This window comes from Cyprinus carpio, chromosome A1 (genome assembly GCF_018340385.1).
Source record: "Cyprinus carpio isolate SPL01 chromosome A1, ASM1834038v1, whole genome shotgun sequence".
NCBI lineage: Eukaryota > Metazoa > Chordata > Actinopteri > Cypriniformes > Cyprinidae > Cyprinus > Cyprinus carpio.
In genome coordinates this window covers 10,058,001-10,081,712 of record NC_056572.1, presented here as the reverse complement: position 1 = coordinate 10,081,712, position 23,712 = coordinate 10,058,001, and the positions used below count along the sequence as shown (strand labels likewise).

Genomic DNA, 23,712 nt, shown 5'->3' with positions numbered 1-23,712 from the left:
GTTTTGAGAAAAACAAAAGTGTTTTATTTACCTTGCTTGCATGTAAACCTATTGTAGAAGACTCCCTAAACAACATTAGAAACCATAAAAATGGCATAATAGGGGCACTTTAAAAATATTTAAACTAAAATATTTCCCCTGGTTTTCTATGACTATAGGATTGCGCAAGTGTTAGCATGGCTGAAAGGAGAAAGATGCCTCAAAAATAGACTGACAGGATGCCCATCTAGTTAGGAGTGCTACAAATAGTCAGTGACATCAAATGATAAAATACTGACACAACCTGAATGAGATTTGAAAGCTATGATGGAAGGGACAACGGTCAGCGAATAATGACTGAAATATTTCACGCAAGAAAGCAAGTCATACAATTTTGAAGTGACATGAAGGTGAAATTTCTATTATTTCTTGAACATCAAAGTATGTCACATTGTGGCAGAACCGCCTCATGATTTTAGCAGCCTGATAGTCCATGTTTGAGCATCTTTCCCCATTGGGATCTTAACCACACTGTAAAAAAAAAAAAATGTGAGAAATGGATTGGTCACCTCAAATAACCGACCCAACCCCAGGCTCCTTAAATCACTGCATAAATACTACATGCTAAGAAGTAAAACAAACCCTAGATCATCCCTGTAAACAATAACTGCTGAGCAGGGCAGAGAGCAGGAAGTGCAAACATTCACACCCGAGGCAGAGAGTTTAAACTCACCGGTCATGTCCGGAGGGAACGCGGCAAAAGGCTCTAGATGAGGAAGAGAAGGATGAGGAGAGGCAGGGAAAGAGAAAAAGACAAATAGAGAAAAATGTTAATCTGTAATGTAAGGTTAACCGTAGTGTACATCCAAGCCTTACTGTATCAGATGCTGATGACTCTGAAAACATGCACTGAACTTCATAAAATTAGGAGACCACAAAAGAAAACAAATTAAGATGGTTCCTGAAATATTTCACCCTCAAATCAAAAGAAACAAGCACCATGAAGATTTTGTTCATTATTTTCATGATAATTAAGCACATTTACATCAAAACTATCATTACTGTAATGGGACTGAAAGTATACTTGAGTTTTTTGCAATTCACTATTCTCAATTAAAAAAAAATAGTTTGTATAATAATAATAATAATAATAATAATAATAATAATAATAATAATAATAATAATAATATAAATTATTAATACTTTTGTCATCATCAATTATTATTATTATTATTATACAAAACAAACCTAGTATCATGTTTTGTTACATATACATATTGTAACATATATAATAAGAACAAATACTACCATGAGGTACAAAAGACTGACTTTTTCCAGGAAATTATATTTTTTCAAATCAAACATTCTAGATTGTAATGTATATAGATTAATACATATGGGAAAGTGTCTATCACAGGTCCTGTAACTGGTCACCATTTCTGAGTTTTCCACATCACTTTTTACTTTCATTAGATTACTTTAAACGGTGCTGTTGTTGTTGCTAAAGATTTTTTCTTAAAGTATAAATATTCCATGAGGTTATAAATGGTCATGAAAATAATGTAACACTGCAAGAAATGTTCAGAGTCCTTGATTTTTAAATTCTTTGTCCCATCACCCATACAGTGTTCAGATAAGGCATTGTGATTCTCAATTTGTTGGCACAGAAGCGTGCTTTCAGGTTTCAACTAGTTTTCGTGTTGTGAAGGTTTTGTTTTGAGGAGCAAACATGGTAAGGATGGAGAAGATTGCCTGAATTCTTGAAATGCAAACAATTAGAAAAAGATGAGAAACTATCGTGGGGGCCAGCGGCTTGGGGATCTGTTTTTGGAGGGAGCTGCAAGTCCAACTGCAAGGGGCGATAAGAACTCTCCCAGCATGCTTTGGGAAAAATCACAGCAGGCACATGGTGGAACACGAGCTCAGGAGGCTTCCAATTTTTGGATTCGAAATGAACCACCAAGTCCTGTAGCCTCGAAGCGAGCCAAGCGGCAATGCTGCGAGCCAAAAATGACTAATTCAGGGTTTCCAGTTATGGATTGGGAATCATAGAAGCAGCGAGCACATGGTCACATTTTGATGTCTTTAAGACCATAAACCACAAAGCTTCTGTGCAAGATCCTTCCTCAAAAAGCTTGGGCTATCAACTAATTCCGTTAAAAATCTCTGTTTACAAACATGGAAGGAGAGACGCAAAGGAAATAATGAAACATAGATTATCATTGGGGCCCAGGGGCATTTGTGGCCTAGATTTGATTCTAGATTTTGCGTTTGATGGCAAACAACTAGCTGCACTATTTTTGTGTGTGTGTGTGTGTGTGTGTGTGTGTGTGTGTGTCCTCCTTTCATGTTAATAAATTCTATTTTGAGAAGCTCTTTGAGATAGTGACTGTGATGGCTAGGTTTGATCACAGTAAATGGAGAGGTTTATGGAGCTGGAGTGAGAATCTCAACGAATTATGGTGAAATGGTGGATCTGGAATATATGCCGTCTGTAATGAAGAGATAAAGAAACCTCACAGAAACCAAAAAGAGCGTGGCAGGGACAAACATCTGGTAGAGATAATGCAAGGCTTTGGATTAAATTGTTGCTATGAATAACAACAAAAGTATAAAAGGACAAAGCTAAAGATGGAAGAAACAGATGAAACATGTACACTTACGAGTACACTCTTCCAGTGGTGTGTTCACACTCATGTGGATGTTATCGATCCAGATGTGGCCTTTGGTACCCTCAAAAAATCCTTCAATTACCACCTGTGTGATGAAATATAAGCACACAGAAAAATGTCACCATGATATCGGTCATGCTACCAAAACTAATTAATACATAAAGAAAGGTTTACAAGTAAACAATGTCTAATCTTTTTAATAATGAGTCAAATATCAGTAATCATTTGGGCTGTCAATAGATTAAAGTAGTTAATGTTTTGGTATTTGGGGTCAATTTCACTAAAAACAAAGAAAGATAATAATAATAATAATAATAATAATAATAATGATAATTATTATTATAATAATAATAATAATAATGTTGTGCTTAAAGAAAATGAAGCCAATTTTGGCACAATAAAGATTTTTGCTTTATGACATTATTTATTTTTATTTTTAATTGTTTGAATATAATCCAATTTGATTCTCATTAGATCCTCATTTTCAACTGTATTATAGTACAAAAAACCTGTCAGTAGAATTTTTTTTTTTTTAAATGTTAGCTATAACAAAAGCAGTGCAACAATTATTATATATGTAAGGGATAATGCACGGCTAGCTGTGCATTAAACAATTATAATACATGACATGGTTGCCTCCGTGGAGTACATTAAAATCATTTAATGCACAGCTAGTCATGCATTATCCCACTTATACGATGGTCATTTGCCAGCATTGACAAGTTAAAGCAGCACAATATTTGACTGGAAGGGTATTGTTTTCATCATTTACGACACATTAGCTCTGAGAGAAGACAGTTGCATGTGTGAATGGCTTCAATAAAAGCTTATTGTATTATTGTATTAAAAGCTCACTGAGAGAGTGTGATTTCTTGCATCTGATGCAGCATTCATTCTTCAGCTCAATCTCATATTCAGCATAAAACATTAGTTTGAATGTCCACTGACGAAAGCAATATCTTTGTTATACTATCCTTTCATCTGTTAAGGGTGATTTCTAATCACAGCACTGCTCAGTGCATTTGTTGATTGAATCTTACAAGGTGTTGTTGAAAGTAAAAATATCATGCATTAAAGTTATATAAGACATAATGTTATTAGACTTTGCCCTCAGCCAAAACTATTTGCTCTGGAGCAAATTATAGATTAATGAAACTAATAGAAATATATCTTATGTTTAACCACTAAAGAGACATCAGAGCCAGTGGCAAATTCCTGAAGAAGATGGGGCGGGGGTGGGGGCGGGGGCAGCTGTGGCCTAATGGTTAGAGAATTGAAATTGTAACCAGAAGGTTGCAGGTTTGAGTCTCGGTGCTGGCAGGAGTTGTAGGTGGGTGGGGAGTGAATGAACAGTTCTCTCTTCCACCCTCAATACCCATAGCTGAAGTGCCCTTGAGCAAAGCACTGAACCCCCAGTTGCTCCCCGGGCACTGGATATAGCTGCCCACTACTCTGGGTGTGTGTTCACGGTGTGTTCACTTCTCACTGATGTGTGTGTGCACTTGGATGGGTTAAATGCAGAGCACCCATTCCGAGTATGGGTTAAAATACTTGGCAAATGTCACGACTTTCACTTTCAAGAACTGGCTGAGGTAAGGCTGCTCTCAGCGGGCTCATGAGCGCTGAACGGCTGCTGATGCCCTGGAGCTCACATCTCCGAAAACGACATAGCAAATTTTCAAATAGACCTTATCTTTATTAAAAAAAATGGCATATTTGAAGTCTAAACAAGTACATTCTTGCCTAAAAACTCTTAAAACTACATTGCGTGACACAAAAACAGTATTATTTATAAAATTTGGGCATCCACCATCACACTCGCTCTGAGAAATATTTCAAGCGGATTGGTACAAATGGTGAAATGGTTGGAGTTCTGTTATCACTAGAATATCGCACTCTTGGAAAAGGCTCTCAGCCAATCAGATTCAAGAACCAGAAAGAACTGTTGTATTAAATAGAATAGAATAAAACAGAATAGAATAGAAAAGAATAATACATCACAGTTTAAAATTTATTTGGCTGTTTATCATCTCTAATCTGCTTACCTGAAATTCATTTGGAGATCGAGGTATGATGGTCCGTCCTTCTTTCCAGATGGGCTCCTGGTCTGCACGGAGGGACCAGAGGAGGGTTTCCTCTTGGTCTTTGTTCTGCAGCAGGACCCTCAGGGTTCCCTGATTCTCCAGCTGATAGGAGAACATCAGGCAGAGAGGTCCGGTGTCGGGATCCACACTGGGACTGAACAGCCGGGCTTTCTGGCCCACTGTCTCAGGACTGGCCTCAATGTACAGGTAGTTCCCCAAACCTGTGAAAGAACAGACACAACAAAGCTTATCTCACAGTCTGCCCAATTTAATTAGGTTCTACCGAGTGACAGATGAAAACAGTGCAGCCTTTTGGTTAGTTGCATGTAATCTTGTTTATTCGCTGCTGGGCAAAAAGTCATATTCAGCACATGACATTTTAACAGTCTTTGTGTCACTGCGGAACCTACCTATCAAACTGCAAGTGAGCACTTCCTGAACCCAAACTGTGTTTCCAAGCAACATGTTTCTCTTGTCCCACTCATCTAAACATCAAGCTGTGTGATTATAAGGAAAAGTCAAGGGTGTCATTGTGGGAAAAGTCAAGCACCTCGTCATTAGTATTAGTGTCATTCGTGAACGATGACCGCCCACTAGGTTCTACTGTAGGCACTTTAGGTGACGGCAGGTGTCTGTTTGCTAAGCCGAGAGTGAAAGAGTGTTAAGTGGGAGCAAGGCACAACCCCCACGGTGAAGAAAGAGTGGAGAGACAGGTGCACACTCTTTTATCTCTCTATACATTTGTGAATAATCTTTCCAGACGTTTCAAGGTCAAAAGGATCTTGAAAAAAGCTGATGTGGTGGCAGCCGGCATCTCTCTGAACGATCCAATTGGACGAGGAAGAGACATGTGACCTATTGGAGCCTTAAACATTTTGAGAACTGTCGGAAAGCGCCTATAACACCTTGCAGCTGTCGGTACGGCTTGTTAAATCTTTCAGAGAGAGCATTAAAAATATTCCAAGGCAACGAATTTAAAATAGGTTTAGGATAACAATCCCCTTAACTTCACTGTGAAAGCATATATGAGGAGATGTGAAGGGGGGAAAGTGAATATCTTTAATTTATGTGAAACAAATCCCCTTTTTGAATGTAAGTGAAAACATGTATGGGGGGAAGCAAATAATGATCTCTTGAAAGTGGCTCTAAGTACATGGAAGTCTATGCAAAAAAAGTCATTTACAACAAGACCAGAAAGGTGTACTGGGAAAGTAAATATTGTAAATCTTGCTTTTATATTGACAAATATGTAGTAATCTGTGTGACAGTGTTCGGGAGGGAGAAAGTAGGAGAGAAAGCATGCCGAGCATTCATCCTGTTTTCCTCTTCTAGATCTCATGGCAGTGGCTGATGTGGAAAGCAGACCGCCGTGTTTAGAGGGAATGAGGTCACAGGAGGTTCTGAGAACACATACTGAAGTTAGATAGGGAAAAATCTGTTCTTGGAATAGTAAAGGTGCTTCTCTTTTGAGTGACAGGTTGGTTTATGCTGATTATTACTGATTTGGTGCAAGTCGAGATGTTCACTGCCAAAGCTTTGCCAACATGAACTTTTACGGAAAAGCTGGATGAACATTGTTGTCAAGAAGCCTGATTAAGAATAAATATATATATATATAAGCAAATTAAAATGTATATATAGAATATATATATATTTAAATTCTATAGTATATATAAATGAAAAACACAAACAAAAATAATAATAAATAATAATAATAAAATATAATAATATAATATAATATAATATAATATAATATAATATAATATAATATAATATAATATAATATAATATAATATAGTATAATTTGTGTGAAATAATATTGTTTTTTGTTTGTTTTTTGTTTTTTTGTAAATGCGTTGTATTTCCAAGCATGAACACAGACAAGAGCCTACAGGCATGACAACCTCTCTATGCATGTGAATGTGTGTGTGTGTGTGTGAGAGCATTCAGTATGTATGTGTGTGTATGTATGTGTGTGTGTGTATGTGTGTGTGTGTGTGTGTGTGTGTGTGTAATACTCACTGTTTGAGCCCATGGAGAGATCTTGACTCTGACCCAAGGCAGTGCTTTTGCTAGAGCTGTGTAGCGCCCAGCTGAGGTCAGAATCCGGGTCAAGGGTCCAACCACACAATCCTTGCTCAAAATCACACAGGCCTTTCTGAGACGGCAGAGCAGCGCTGGTAACTGACGGATAGAATACATCAATACATTCACATTAATATTCATCAAACCTGGCAAAATATTGGACAGCTAACGGCACTTTAAGCTAAACTGAGCTCTGACTTTTGACTTCAGCTGCATCATTGTGCAAAAATATAAAAATTACAACAACTCTGCCAAACAAGCAACTGAAAATCCTGATAGTGTCACTTACTGTTAAAGAGATATGGATATTTACTGAATAAAAAAAATGGCATAACTAATGAAAGTGCTTACAGGTCACATGCACATATTTATGTTGTTCTAAAATTATTTATTGTACCATGCACACAGCAATCACACAACTTCACTAAAGAAATATTTCTCTTGTGAAAACACAATTGTGTATTCTGCTTAGTTCCCATTTCAGATATGCATGCAACAACAACCTAAATGTGGCTGATTTCTCAAGGTCTAGGGTGTGAAATGTATTCATGCTTGAATCATGTATTGTAAAAAAGAAAGAAAATAAAACATTATTCATACATTCTGTGCTTAGATCTGAACCAACCTGGACTGGGTTTCTGCGTTGTGGTGGTTTCTACAGAGGACGGTTGAGTTGGTTTGGATGTCTCTGCAGCTGGTGTGGAGGTTTCTGTGGAGGAAACACATAATTAACAATCTTATCTTAACCCAGACCAGAATGAATTTCCATTCAAACAAATGTATTTTTCTTTCCATTTCAAATGAGATTCCCTTTCATTTTAATTATGCAGCCAGCCATGAATCAAATATTCATAAATTAAATCATAAAGCTTCTCTGAATTTATGCTAGCATAGAGGCAGGCATAAACAATGTGCACAGTATGCAATGCTGTGCAAAACTATAATTTTGTCCCCGTATCGCCTGCAGGTCTTTGCATCGGTCTTAAATAATGACATCAGACTGATGGATGGCGTTGCTTTAGGTAGAAAAACTGACAAGTCACAGGCTGTTGAAAGAAAACAACACATACATGCATACTAATATATAGGACCTTCAATCCATTATGCAAAAAAGAGCCAATTTGACCATGAACTGTAAAATATACAGCCAATAAAATGCTTTTTATAATGCCTGAATGTTGTCACCATTAAAACAAGACAAACAAACATCAGTCAACAGGGTAAACAAAAAAGTTATCTGAGTAATTATAATATTTGTAATAACATTATATTTATTGTAATAACAGTGTAATATATATATATATATATATATATATATATATATATATATATATATATATATATATATATATATATAGTGTACAAACTTAACGGTCACTCACAGCAGTTCCTGCAAAGGAAACGAATCACTGCATACATTAATATTTTGAATTCACAGAAGGTGAGCCACAGCTGGTGATATTTGTCACTGTAATGCCATGGCCTTTTCTGAAACAATTAGCCAGCTAATACCACTTCTTCTGCCCTATCACTAACTGCCTCCTTCTCTACGCCATCCTCTTTCCCTCGATCATTCTTTCATATGCCTCCACACCTGCAATCTCTGTCCTTTTTTTTCTTTGTTTTCTGATTCAATTACTACAGAGATGACGGATAAATATCATCACCTGTGCAGGACTACTCTCGTGCACGCATACCCACATGTGCAAACACTCTCCACACCTTGAAGATGCTCAGTGTTTAAACGTCGCTGTGTGTCATGGTGTAATGATTGTGACCTTTTGGAGATGTGACAGTTGTGTCAGCAAAACAGACAAGACAAATATAGGGATCGTTGTCACAGACCGCTGTACTTCTACCATCAAACTACAGAGCTGTTCTAAAAGGTAGGAAGCATAATTATGCATACTTCTAAGTCAAAAACAGCTTTGTATGTAGCTTTCAAAGCAATCCCTGAATTCTGAACCCAAGATGGTGGATGAATTAATAAAAAAATCCATACAGAATGATATATAGAAACAAAAATGTTATGATTTTACACATAAAGTACAACATTTATTAGTATTATATATATATACTATTAATATTATTATTATTATAGTATTCATTAATTATTTGAATTAATTAATAGTAGCTTTTTATTTATATTTTTTTTTTTTTTTACACTACGGGGCCGTTTAATGCTTGTATCTGATTGGCTGACGAACGTTCTGAGGTGTGCAATTATTTTCTGGGAAACGCACGGCGAATGTAGTTCCAGGCAGCTCTCTTGACTGCATCAATTGGCCTGTCGTCAATTATTCCTTACTTAGTTTTCAATTTTCATTTTAGTTTAAGTTTTAGTAATTTATTTAGTAATTTTGTCATTTGTATTGTTTATATATATATATATATATATATATATATATATTTTTTTTTTTTTTTTTTTTTTTTTTTTTTGTGGTTTTATCTTTAGTAATTTTAGTACTTCAACTTCAACATTGATTGATTGATTGATGAAAAAAAAAAAAAAAAAAAAAAAAAAAACATAAAAGGTGCTAATTTTCTGTCAGGTCTTTATCCTCTAAGTTACAAAGTTTTCTTTTAACCCTAAAACACAACAGAATGTAAAATGTAGTTCCATATATGGGCATAACACCTGTGATGATGTAATCAAAACAGAAAAAAAAATCTTCATATTAACAATTAACAGTATATTTGCCATTCTTTTTATAGATATTTCCTAGAGTGAAGGTTATTGCTATTTCAAAATTTAAACCATACGTGTAACAGTACACCTCACCGCAGGCTGCAGTTGCCTTAATGTGATTAAGACTAGCGGGAAGATCATTGCCTCCAGTGTGTATATGTGTGTGTGTGTTTGTCTGAGTGTGTTGGAAGTAATGGGAAGTAAGGCAAAGAAATGAAAGCATATTATTGATAGCTGTAATCTGTCTTCCATCCATTCCATTCTGCTCCCCCTTTCTCAGCTCATATCCCATCATTCTCTTCTCTCTCTCTGGACTCTTGTCCTGTCATTTCTGCTTTCATCATATTCTCACCAGTCCTACAGGAAAGGCTGTCACATCGTTCTCCAAAGACCCTGATTCAGCAAAAAAATAAATAAAAAATCAATAATAAAAACAGATATATAAATAAATAAATAACAGACCCTCAATTATACATAAAGCTTTGCTGCATATTTTAGCCTGCCAGTCACAACTTGGCAAGGCTGCAGAGAGCAGTAGTGCATGCTGGGAAAACAAAGTGCTGCCTTTACGGCCTCATAATTCACATGAGACTCATGCAATGTACTATATATTATATGTGTTTGATCACTTCATGATGCAGAGCACATAAAACCTGAGGAACTTCAGAATATGCTCTGATACAGTACAAAAATCAAAATAATAATTGTCTGATACTATTTTTTAAAAACACAAGAAATAAATTCAAGTTTACATACATTTTCTTAAGAATGAAGCAACCACTAAGAAAACCCTAGCAACCACTGAGAGCACTAGAAATCTTTGAGAGATGTGTTTATCCACAAATACATACTAAGTAACACAGTGTGGGCAGGTCTATGTTTGCATAAACAACAACAGCTGTTCCGTAGGATGAACATGTGTAACACATGAGTGTGTGCGTGTATGTGGGAGAGAGAACATGGGAAAGTGTCTCTGATGAAAAAAGGACAGAATAGGACCAAAAGAAAAACATTTACACAGCAAGAACACTCCTTAAAAACAAATGGTGAAGAGAAAGAGAGACTTGAAAAGATTCAAAAACAAGAAAGTTAAAAAACAAGAGAGTGGATTAGAGGTTGTGCTTCTTAAAAGGGTTTTGCCAAAAATGACATTTTTGTAACCATTTATTTACCTTCATATAAATAATTAGACCTGAACACACTGAACATCCATACCTTGCAAACTACACACACACACACACACACAAAAATGTGGCATAGGATTTACTTTGAACCAATGGTCTATACAAATACAGTATTCATCTGATACCATCCCTGAACCGACCACGTTACATTTTGTAATTGTGAGGGTTTCTACATTTGCAATGTGGATCAATCGATTAAAGATGAGAGTTTCTAGAACTTTGAGCATTTGGTTTTCACACCTAAAAGTGGAGCATACTGTACATTTGCATATACACACACTCAATCAGATGTACGTATCTCCAGCAGCTCTATGATAAATTATACAACAGAGAGGATAATTGGCACAGAGGGTAGCCATCTGATTATAGCAGTGCTGCATGAGTGTGTTAGTGTGGCTTTCATGTTTATAGTATTGTAGACGTGGGAATGTACTTGTCCAGTATGTCTGGTCAGGTAGAAACAAACAATCCATAATAAATTATTATAATAACAAACATACAGTAGCTCTTATAGGAAACCAAAATCATTGCAATCTCTTCGTTTGTGTCTATTTTTATTTCTTCAAAGAAATTTTAGGAGATATGAGACAAGGATAATAGTTAAATAAGTGAGAATGTCCCACACATACACTACAATTAAAAATGTTGGGGTCAGTATGATTTTTTTAAAAATAAATAAGTATGCAAGGATGTGTTATATTGGTTAAAAGTGACGGTAAATACATTTACATATTAGAATGATTTTGAAGAATCATGTGACACTGAAGACTGGAGAAATTTCAAAATTCAGATGAAAACTGAGCTTTTCCATCACAGGAATGAATATTTTAAATATATTAATGTAGAAAACAAACATTTTAAATGGTAATAATATTTCATAATATTAATGTTTATACAATATTAATATTAATGAATTAAAAAAAAAAATCTCACAGACCCCAAAGTTTTGAACAGCAGCACACACAACTAAGTCATCACACTAAAGCTTCTGCCATACAAAATTCATCCAGCCTCTACCAATTTTTAATGGTTGTTTTTTCCCATTCACTTCGCTTAGAGACAATCCCTGTTTCCGTGTTTCTATTTTCTCTTCACATCAGTCTATCCATTTTCTTTTACTTCTCTCCACCAACAATGAGAAAATAAAACACACACACACACACACATTGTACAAGCTGTGATAGCTTTCAGCTGATGGTGCGTTTCTGGGCAGCTGCTCAGTGACAGTTGTAGAGACTGAGAATAAATTTCACCCTACAACTGGAACTGCCCAATCATCAACAAGTAATTTAGCTTATGATTTCACAATAGTGGTGTATCTGAGGGCCGTGTCCTACCTGGCAGATTGCAGCCCAGGATTTCCATTCTCATTCCGATCCCTGCCGGAGACCAGCGCTCTGGATAGATGCGGATAAACTGTGCCGCCAGTTCCTCAAAACGCCTCAGCTCTGGGGTGTCATAGTGTGTATTCCCCTCAAAAAGCTGAAGAAAGAAAAGAGGTTGCACACACTTAGTGAATTTAGACATCTGAACAGGTATCACATGTGTGAAAGAATTAGGATAATAGGATTGTAAGGTTAGTTGGTTAATTCCCTGTTGGAAAATCCTAGAAAATGTTTGCAAGGTTTTTAGCTGGTCATTTATGATGTTTCATAGAACCAAGCTGGTCTAGATGGCTGATTGATTAGACTTCCATCTGGTGAACTTGGTTTTTGACCTTGCAAGATCATCTTAATCAAGAGGGTAAGTAAATCAGAATATGTCGACCATATTGGTGAAGATGTTTCGAGCAGCTCATGGAACAGCAACAAACTACTTACACTACCGTTCAAAACTTTTGGGCTTGTAAGATTTCTTACTGTTTTGGAAATAAGTCTCTTATGCTCACCAATAATGCATTTATTTGATCAAAATATAGTAAAAACTGTAATATTGTGAAACATCGTTACAACTTAAAATAACCATATTCTATTGTAATATATTTAAAAATGTAATTTATTCCTGTGATGCAAAGCTGAATTTTCAGCATCATTACTCCAGTCTTCAGTTTCACATGATTCTTCATTAATCATTCTAATATGCTGATTTGCTGCTCAAGAAGCATTTCTTATTATTATTTTAAAAGTTGAAAAAATGTTGTTCTACCTAATATTTTTATGGAAATGGTGATAAAAAAAAATTCTTAATGCTTTGATAGATGAATAGAAATTTTAAAAGAACAGCATTTATCTGAAATAGAAATATTTTGTAACATTATAAATGTCTTTACTATCACCTTTGATCAATTTAATTCCTCCTTGCTGTATAAAAGTATTAATTAATTATTGTTATTTTTTTAATCATACTTTAAAAAGTTCTGGACAAATGAACTACCTTGGGCATGCTTGTCTTGCTATCCATTACAAAGTTCCAGTCTTTTCCATTCAGGCTGTGTGCTAGACGATACTTCCGAATGTAAGCCCGGTTCTCTGAGGTTGTTCCTCCTTCCCCACTCCTCGCTCCTTGGGTTATCACTCCTCGCACAGTCTTGGGTGTCCCAAGGTCCACCTGAAGCCATTCTTCTCCTGCTATAGGCTGGGCAGGGCCGGGAAACCATCCTGATCTACTGGCCACCAGACGTGCTGCTCCAGGGGCCCAGTGAAGGTCCCTCACTGAGGAGGCTGAGATCTGGGAATCAGGGAGGACGCCGGACAGCATTCCCTGGAGCTCTGAACAAGGAGCATCTAAGACAAAAGACAACGAGAGAGATGTACATTCAGCCTTCAAATAATGAAACGGTCATGTAGCAGAGTGTATCCAAAGTGTCCAAATTGGTCTTTCCATCTTGAGAAAAGCTCCATATTCTTATGCTATATGAAACATAAGATCCTGGTGTATCAAATATGATACTCAAAAACACACACCCTTTTTTGGAATTGTTTTAATACTGTGTCTAAAGGTTTAATAAACTGTTCTATTTAAAAAAAAAAGTGCATAGATCTGACTTTATATGGTTAATATTGATGTCATTGCCATTAAACGGTGATGTGTTTTGCTGCTTTATAACAGAATGTGCACAAACACAAATTTGATTTTCTACAACAGAGGAGAACATTGTCAGGTAAAGACCTCATAAAGATGCTTTTTATGATACGATGAAAACAAACCATGCAACTACAAACACTCACCTGTAATTTGGCAACCATAAAGCTCAAAGCGTAGCGCAATGCCGTTATTCCATGTCTGCGGTCGAATACGAACAAAGCGGGCCAGAACAGGCTGAGGAATACGATTCAAAACCACCTCAGATGGGTCAGTGTTGGCATGGAAAATCTGCGAGAGAGAGAAAACACACAGCGCTGATTATACTTGCTGCAAAGCATCTACAATATATATATATATATATATATATATATACACACACACACTTTTTCCACACTAGAAAGCAAAGCAAACATTCTCAGATTTTTTGCATGCGAAATAGTAAGGATCAATGAAATGAAATGTTATTCCTCTCGTTTTAATAGTTATTCATCAGAAGGACACCTTTGTTTGGTATGTATATTAACAATGAACTAGCATGCTTGAAAACGTATTTGTGATGCTTGCCAATCCATGCATCATCAGTATTACTGCTGATACTTACTCAAACAAAACCCTAACCCTAAGTATTAAACTGTGCGTGCAACTTGTTTGTGCTCTAAACATAAATGAAATGTGAAAGTTTGTGGCCTGTTGAGGAAAGATTTTCAGTGATCATTCTTGACAAAACCATTGGCGTACATTAAAGTAGGGATCCAAGCCATAATCAACAACTAGAACACACTAGCAAGGTCTTAACAATCAGTAGTTGTAAACACCTTAAAATGTAAAAATAAAATTTTTTCTTTGCTTTTATTCTTTTTTTCCTAGAGACATCCATTAAAACACATTATAAATTAAAGGTGGGGACAATATAAACTGGTGCGATTAAACACTTTCATCCACATACCTCAGAACCACAAGATCCTACAGTTTCTATGTAAAGTGTGATAAGCGTGATTCACTCAAATGCAAGCCCTTCAATAACTCAGTTCATGCGTTTATTTCCTAAATGATTTAGAACTAACCGGATAAGTGACATATTCAATATTTTAATAACTCACACATAAAGATGATTCATTTGTACTAATCAAATGAGTGTATGATTCAAAAACTCACTCATAATATTTAGGCACTTAATTCAGTCCTAAATGTTTGAATAAATTGGTTGGATGAATGATTCAGTGACTTCATAAGGCTATCAAGAGGCCAGTAACTTGAAAAGGTGACAACATTTTTAAGACCAGTCAAGTGTTTTGTTCATGAATGATTAACCTACTCACAGAAGGCCCCATGTTTTGTTACTTAACAGTGGTTTGAACTAATTGCATGAGTGCATTATTTAAAGATTCACTCGTAAGTAGTTACAATCAGTTGAATGAATGAGCAAGTAATAAGCAAGTAATAAATGTGTTCTGTTCATGAATGATTCACTGTAAATGATTTAATTACTCATTTATAGAGAGAGACACTTATATAAGACACTTATATACATAACCACATGACTTAAATACAAATATGACTGTTAAAACGGTTGAAATCGCATGACCTCACACCTCGCACACAGAAACAAACACGTAGACACATACAAGTTCTTCAATCCATGTGAAAGGTTGAGCGCCTGATGTGTCTTAGCCAACCGAAAACATTCCTCACCTGAGATCAAGTGTAACAGAGGCCAAGATGGGCTGTAAGGGCTTTTTAAAAAGCGAACACACACGTAGACACATACAAGTGCCCTGGCCAACACCAGTGAGGCAGTGAAACGGGCTGATTAAATCAAGTGGCACTAGAAAAAGTAGTGGATTAGACGAAAACAAACAAAGAGTCTATTGAGCTCGTTTTCACCACCATTAAATTTTCCCTCATTCCATTTTTCCTCAATGCCTAAACCTCATTCATCCGCATTGTTCACCTCATCCACTCTATCCAGTGTCCACAAGTCACGTCCAATCAAGAGTAACAGGCTCTGGGTGGAACAATCCATATGGAAGAATCCCCTTTCTGTGCTATACCCTCAAGGCTATAAATGCTCTATCAACTCTGTGTTAGTGTGTATGTGCTTGTCTGTGTGTTCCCAGTAGGGGAATTCAGCACACTCACAAAGGACCACACTCATAATGATTCAATGATGCAGTAAAGAAAGGGTGGAGATGTGGGGGAAGGTTTTCATGAACCCTTTTTTTAAAATGCCGATCTCGAGTTTGTTGTGGTTGGTGAAGCCAGACAGACAGACAGTTGACTAGACGGATGACCCCTTTCCAGAGGCTGCAATAAGACGCAGTCAGCCATCCAACTCTGTGGAAAAACATTGTGGCAGCTCTGCAGAGTTCACGGATAACGATGGAAGAGAAGACAAAGGTTAAACGAACGAGACGGGGAGGAGGAGCCAACAGACCAATCAACAAAACTAAAAAAAACAAGGGGGGGGGGGGATATCAGAAATACAAGAAGAACTGGAAAAAATATGAGAAACAAACCCAATAGTCAGAGTAAACAGCGTATTTAATTTGACAGCAATGAGCCCAAGGCTGAGCAGAATGTAAGTAGAGTCCATTCAGTGGGACTCATCCATTTCTGTGTAATTATGAGAGAATTATGTAGGATTTACTTTGAAACAATTCCCACTCAGAACTTGTTAATACATTTCAGAAATAATTACAAAAAAACATGAAATTTTAGGTACAAAAACTAAAAGATTGAAATATTCACAATTTTGAAAAATCACACTGCATTCTTGCATAGATTTACTCACCACATTTGTGCAAATCATTAGTGAAACAAATTTCAGAGTAAATTATTTGTACGATATCACATTTTTTTTGTAAATTATTCATAAGAGTGTACACCAAATTTTTTGTTAATTATTTGTAACATTTGTGCATCTATGTGACAAATGTCACTGTAAATTGCTTGTAAACTCATATTTTACATAAATGGACACAATTTTACATGAAAATACAATTGAAATTATATATATATATATATATATCCTTGCCACAAAAAAAAAAATCTGATCTGAGCGGTCAGATTAAGATTTCAAACCGCATATGAATGTATCTTGAAATGGATTTGTAAAAATTAAGCCATTCAATGTCATAAACAAGACCAAAATCTGCCTGACAACAAGAGAGTTAGCAGCGGGGCAACCTACGGTGGGATGGTCCCACCCATCCATCTGAAGTAGAACGCTAGCCAGGGTAACTAAATAATTAAACCTGCCATGTTGTGTGAAATCCTGCGTGGGTCCGTCTCTACCCCTGGGTCGGTCAGAACAGACATCCTATGCAGACTGCTAGGGGACAAAGGTCTCGAGGTGTTTAAGTAGTGATGAAAGTCGTGAAAGAGCTTGTACAGTGAAAGACACGAGCAGAGAAATTAAGTTGAGAAGAGAGTAAATGTTTCTTTCACTATCAAATTCCCAACTTCTGATGTCTGGTGATTAAAACAGGGCTCTTTAAGGACCTTCTATTGAAGGCTATGAAACTAGATATCTGAAGGGGGCAAACAGTTTTCAGAGTAATTAACAGATTTTATTATTTACATCAGAATTCTTATGACATAAAACTAAATAACATTCATATAGGCCTTTATTAATTCAAATATCTATCAAATGTCAAATGTCTAATAATAATAAAAAATGAATAGTATATACATTTTTTTATACTCAACCGGCTTCTTAACTAGATAAACCAGCTATACCAGTAATAATATGCTGAACATCCAGCTGCACCACCACTAACCTGGAAGAACCAAAATGGAAATTCATGCTAATGTGAATTCATAAATTCATGCTTTTCAGCTGCCTCAAATCAAATCTTTCTTTCTTCTCTTTGTTCACTTGTTTTCCCTCACTCATCTCTAGATGAAGATGTTGACAGTTGAAGCTGTTTCAGTTGGTGGCTCACCAGCCTTAAGCAACATCTTGAAGAGAAGGAAAGCAGACAATGTGTGTGTGTGTGTGTGTGTGTGTGTGTGTGTGTGTGTGTGTGTGTGTGCGTGTGTGCATTTGTGTGTGAGAAAGAGAGAGAGAGAGAGAGAGAGAGAGAGAGAGAGTTGAGAGAGAGAGAGAGAATGAACACTGAAGTGTTCACTACTTAACAATACCTGCTCCCCCTCTAGTGAGCTTTCTCTTAGTGGGGGAAAGAAATGACAAAACCCCCCTTGATCCCAGTTTCTTCTCGTCTTTCTCGTTTTCCATCTACCTGCATCTTTGTGTCTCTCCGTTCATCCTTTTTAACCCTCCCATGCATCACTTTTCTGTCACAGGCAGCAAACGCAAAGGCTAAATGGCTTTATATGCTATATTCATCATGCATCAAGTGAGTGTGTGACAGATTTATTACTTGCTTTCAACGAGGGATTTATAGGAATTTCAATAATAAACAGGATACGTTGCAATTTTTCACACTTATTGGACCTTTTTGTCATTTAGTGAGGGTATATACTGTATGTGTGTGCAATAATGCTGAATGGTATCAAATATTCATAATATATTTGTGTTTACTGTTTATGTAAAATTAAGCAACACATTGAATATTGTGATATTTTAAAGCACTTTTATACTCAAAATAATTGTTCAGTGTTCTGTGACTGGCAAGCACAAGAATGTAAAGACATGTTGAAATATCAAATTATATATATATATATATATATATATATATATATATATATATATATATATATATATATATATATATATATATATATATATGAAAGAGTTGACAGCTCATTCTGCTCATCCATATGTGTCCATATGTCACTCCAAGGAAGTAACTACATGAGCACTTCAGATTTGACAAGGGTAATTAATCATTGTTTAATTAGTCAAGTGATTATGTTATGAACAGATAGCAGAAAGGAACTGAAAAAAGTAAAATTACCAACAGTTTTCTTATAATTGGAAAAGTATTAGAAATATCGATCAATAGAAATACCGAATATGTCTGATATCTGATATATATATATCGTCATTACTCAGAAATTGATATTTTCCTAGCATGTTCAAAATGATTAACAAAAGTAAACGATTCAGCAGTATAAACTAATTAATCTAGAATACACTTGTCAAACTAGTTCAACAATTTACATCCCAAACTCTATCATAAAAGTGGTTTGAGACCAGGATTATGCACGGAGCATTAATCTCAGTCACGTCTGCAGGTCAATATTGCTTTCATGTGCGACTTATTCCCAAACAGAATACTAATCTTTTAATCAAAAGCAGATCCACTAAACAGACGAGCAAAAGGTTAATCCTAGCACTTTTAATACATGGCGTCCCTTGGCGTAACATAGAGTTAAAATGCATAAGCATCTTTTTGAGGCTCTGATTAAACTGTGGCCAACGTGGTTATAGTTGGATTAGTTGTCACGAAACGAGAAAGATGAACTTTTAATCGACGGACAGCATCAAAACAAATAGAGATTAGCATGTCATTAGACAGGCGGGGTAAATGAAGCAACGGCGGTTGATTGATGCTTTAATTACTAGCCGCGCTAATGCTAGCGAAACAAAAGCATTTCTGATGGGTTTGCTCAGTTGTGTCCTCATCATAATTTGACTTTGCTGAAATAATCTTCAAAAAAACAAAAGATCTATATCCTTCTTAAATGTTTTTTTGATGGAGTTACTGAAGGTTGTCCAAAGTTTCATGACTGAAGTTAAAAAAATAGTGCCATTCTCAAAACAAAATTCATATTAGTCTTGATAGTATCAGTCTTAACTTATCTAGAAAATGAAAAGGATTTGAAAAGCAGTCTTTTCTAGTCTTCGAAGGGGTCAAAACCCTGAATTCCGATAATGTACAAACACGTATCAGCATATCCCACGCTGGTCCAGGTGTGACCGGTCACGCAGGTGTGTTTACAGCAAGTAGCTCACAGGCATTAGTAACGGCCAGAGAGATAAGGGTGCAAAAAGGGCCTCATTGTTCTCCACCACCAGATAACCATCTCTCAACCTGTTCCCATGTCACTTTCTCTGTTCAGACCAGCAAAGTCCTCCTGGAACTTGAGTTACTTCTTTCTCCAAATGCTCAACTCCTCCTACAGCAGCTTACATCAATTCAATAGATTTGTGCTAAAATGGATTATTTAGTCTCTGATTTCATTAGAATAATCCATTTAAGTACATATGTTTAGTGAAAACAAAGGTCTGATGATTTAGGAAGGCATGGTGGTAAAATTAAGCTATTATTAGGATAATATGTAGTTCTTCTTTGTCCATACATACACAAACCTAAACAATGCTCACAGTTACTATAGTTATAGCTCATAATTATCTAATATTCTACATACATGGATACATCATGAATACATACACCGTAAATATTTGCCAGTGCATTGAATTTGTTGTATTAGACAAGGGAACTTCAAGAGTAGGCTTTTTTTCCCTAAAGGTCCTTGCACACTGAGTTCGAAATTCTTACCGAAATTTTTGCATGTTAAAAACTAAATATGACCTCACGTTGTGTCAAATCACGTTTACACACTGTCTGTGAAAATTTCATCTGTCATAAAAAAATCTGGTGTTTTGACAATTCAGATCCACCATACAAGAGAACCAGAATGGTGAACCAGAAATGCAGAATAGCGTCTGACAAGTCGATCCACTTTGTCTCGCAGCACAAAGCACTGTATGACAAACAAAGTGCAGAATATAAAGACAGATTGTAGCAGATGATTGATTGTATTCACAGATTGTGGCAGATGATTGTGGAACAGCTTGGAAAACAGTTGTTGGAAATTGCTTCTCCTTTTTTTTTTTATATGTGGCTCCAGTATCGCTAGCAAAGCATCAAACTGAGCCACTGACATCCTGAAGTAAACTTTGAATCGCTCGGGATAATCCTGCAGCGAACTCTCCTTCCTCTCTACACAATCTCAGGATTGGATGGAAACAATATTTCATCTTTCTTTTTCTCTTTTTAAAAAGAGAGAGGACAACAAAATCATCCTCACTGCAACAGGATAATTAACATTTATCGGACTCAGTGTGCAAGGTTTCTGTGCGTGACAAATTTTTAGGATGACAAATAAGAAAAAACACATACGAGAATTTCAGTGTGCAAGGACCTTAAGACTAATATTAGGCTGTTCTTAAGAAAATAATGAAATGCAATTCAAAGCAATAAAAAATCATAGATAAATGTATCAATAAAAAGTATATTCAAGAAAAAAATCTTGAGTATTCTTCCAGACTTCGCATAATTTATCCTAATATATTAGGATATCCTTATATACTGTATATAATATATCCTAATATATTATATATTATGTATGTATTTATTTATTTATGAATGAATGGATGGATGAATGAATGAATTCAATAATAATGAATGAAGATTTTTGTGAATCCAGTCTCTGCTCTTTGGGTGTCGTTACTACAAATTAACTATTTTATTGTAGTTATAGTTGTATGGTATAGTTGTACTGGTCTTTTTGACAGTTGTAAAGACATAGTGAACACAAACACATTGCATGGTTCTTGCCTTATGGTTTTTGCCGTGCCGATAGATCATCCAGTCCTCTCCATTAGTGCTGACTTCCAGTTTGAAGGTGGTGACGTAGTAGGACTTAAGGGTCTCCTTGGAAATGGCTCCTTGGGTAGCGATCCCGGTCAGAACCTTGAGGAAATGAAGATCCACCTGGAAAAAGATTGTGATCGATTAAAGTAGGAATCAGGAAGCTATAACATTGCCCTACTGACCTGACCAAATTCCCTCTTTCAGCCGATCAATAAGCATTTCTGATATGAGTAAAGAACAGTTCCTTTACAGTTTATAAATCTATTTTGAACGTGTATAGAAAACAAATTTACTCTCCTAGTGATGCTATATCTGTGATTGAAAAAACAAGGTTGCTATTTTAAAGCAATAACCCCCTCAACAGTGATTTTACCACAGTAAACCGTACTTACCAATCATAATTCAGAATGAAACTTGAATTCAGCATTCAAGCAATTTGCAATAAAAGTAGAATTCAACAAAGCAATGTATCACTGGTCTAATTAAAACTTCCTGACCTCAACACATGCTCATCTGTCAAATATAAGAAGGAAAGGCACCCAGACCCTCATGCTATCTGGATTCTATGCATTTGGTTGCAGGTGAGGGGTGTGGGGGAGGGATGCTACATACTCAGAAATCAATAGCACTGGAGAAGGTTGCTAACTACGGATTTTTCAAGACTGTCCTCATCCATCATAGAGCAGTTAGCATCACAACAACCTTCCGTGCATCAAAGGTCTGCACCAACACAAAAAAAAAACAACACAAAATAAAAGGCGCATACTCACACGCAAAAAAAAAAAGCTCTATATAGAGTGTAGAAAAAACTTCAAAAAATGAAGTGGTGTGTAGGAATATACCAAATGTGTATATGTGTGTGTGTGTGTGTGTGTGTGAGAGAGAGAGCGATTCAAAATCCCAGTGGATTAAAGGGAACGAATCAAGGACAGGGTAAATGGCATATTTAATGTGAAGCATATGAAAATGAGATTGTGAGGGACGAATCGCTATAAAGTAAGGTTACATCTTAAAGTCAACAGAAACATGTTTGCAACCCGTTTTTCATTTATAATATGACATATTTACAGGTGAAATTAAGAAACTTATACTTTTATTCAGCAAGGATGCATTAAATTGAAAAGTGACAGTAATTTTGATATGACATATGACAACATAATGAGCCTCATTCTGAAAACACAAACCGAACAAATATCTTTGTACAGTAAATCATTTGAAAACCCATTAAGTCAGTATAACACTTTATATAAAAATGGTTTCTGAACAATTTATACTGAAATTGTTATTGCTAATATTTTGTGAATTATACCAATTCCATCACTACACATCCTTTTTTTCTAATGAAATGTTGCATGTATGCCAAATGCACCAATAAGTTCTAGTGTGTGATTAGCTCACCTGTATGTATTCCTTGTTGCTGTCCTCACTGGGCGTCCAGGCATTGTCCTCGTTGTTCAGACGAGCCTGACGGGGCTGCCAGCGACCATCATAAAATGAGGTGGAGGCCGAAATCTGATCATCAGATATCTTACCAGACTCCATTCCAAATGCATTGCTACAGTGAAATGCTAAATGAGAGAGTGAGAGAAAAAAATATATTAATTCAAACTAAAAACATTCACTTTTTATTTTTTTTATTATTATTATATTTATTTATTATTTAAATATATTTGTTATATATTTTTCAAATGATTTAATTTACATTTTTAAATAAATAAAATTATTTATATTTATATATTTAGCTTACAAACAAGCTCACAACGTTGGTCTAATGTAGTTAAGTTGGGCTCAAACAAACAGAACAGTGATTTGTATCACAGTGTTTACTTTTAGTTGCTGGGTTAGACAACGGACATGATCAGAAAATGATATACTTTAGCTATAAAAATTATACTTACTGTCGCTAATTTCCTTGTGAGTCATGTTAAAGCGGGCAGAGAAACCATCTTTGGCCACAGCCATGTCAGTGTGGAAGGAAAGCGACAGAAGACCTGTGGAAGACTGGATCTCTGGGGGGATCTTCGTCCCACAGTATCGTCCGATCAGGGGTCCCACTGAACACAAGAGAGGGGGAAAAAGAACTGATTTGAGATCAGTTAGAGAGGCTAGGAGCGTATCTTAGTGTGAAGTGGATCTGCTGAGGCATCGCGTGCCTCAAATTCCCTCAGATCCATGGATTATGAGCTTTCCTCATAGTATTCCTCTGATTTCTCTCCTACTTATTCCTGATTTATTGTCCCTCTCCCTTGCTCCTGTGATCCCGGGATGTCAGCACAACAAGAGCTGAGTTTGATCCCAGACTGATAGTGTGTGAGATGGGAAGTGATGAAATTTGGGTTATTGTGTGAGTAGTTGAGATGTTCACTATGAACACTATCTTCAACACACTATTTGTGCGACTTGATAAAAGATATGAGAGGAAAAATGAAA

General features: G+C 36.1%; 1 protein-coding gene across 3 annotated transcripts in view; it reads right to left on the bottom strand.

Annotated features, from left to right (window-relative positions):
* The window catches only part of LOC109049467 (neuropilin-2-like), a 68,957-nt gene that overhangs the window by 11,176 nt on the left and 34,069 nt on the right, over positions 1-23,712 (bottom strand). For 2 of the 3 annotated variants that reach the window (XM_042743076.1, XM_042743037.1), the window contains exons 5-15: positions 23,181-23,336; positions 22,681-22,850; positions 21,247-21,402; positions 13,861-14,005; positions 13,067-13,416; positions 12,031-12,175; positions 7,446-7,529; positions 6,758-6,919; positions 4,697-4,956; positions 2,643-2,736; positions 713-745 (exon numbers count right to left, since the gene is read on the bottom strand). In XM_042743076.1, the coding sequence (XP_042599010.1) occupies positions 713-745; positions 2,643-2,736; positions 4,697-4,956; positions 6,758-6,919; positions 7,446-7,529; positions 12,031-12,175; positions 13,067-13,416; positions 13,861-14,005; positions 21,247-21,402; positions 22,681-22,850; positions 23,181-23,336 (1,755 nt within the window). Of the gene's footprint in view, positions 1-712; positions 746-2,642; positions 2,737-4,696; positions 4,957-6,757; positions 6,920-7,445; positions 7,530-9,356; positions 9,903-12,030; positions 12,176-13,066; positions 13,417-13,860; positions 14,006-21,246; positions 21,403-22,680; positions 22,851-23,180; positions 23,337-23,712 lie in introns of those variants that run through there. The other variant, XM_042743114.1, reaches the window with a different exon arrangement.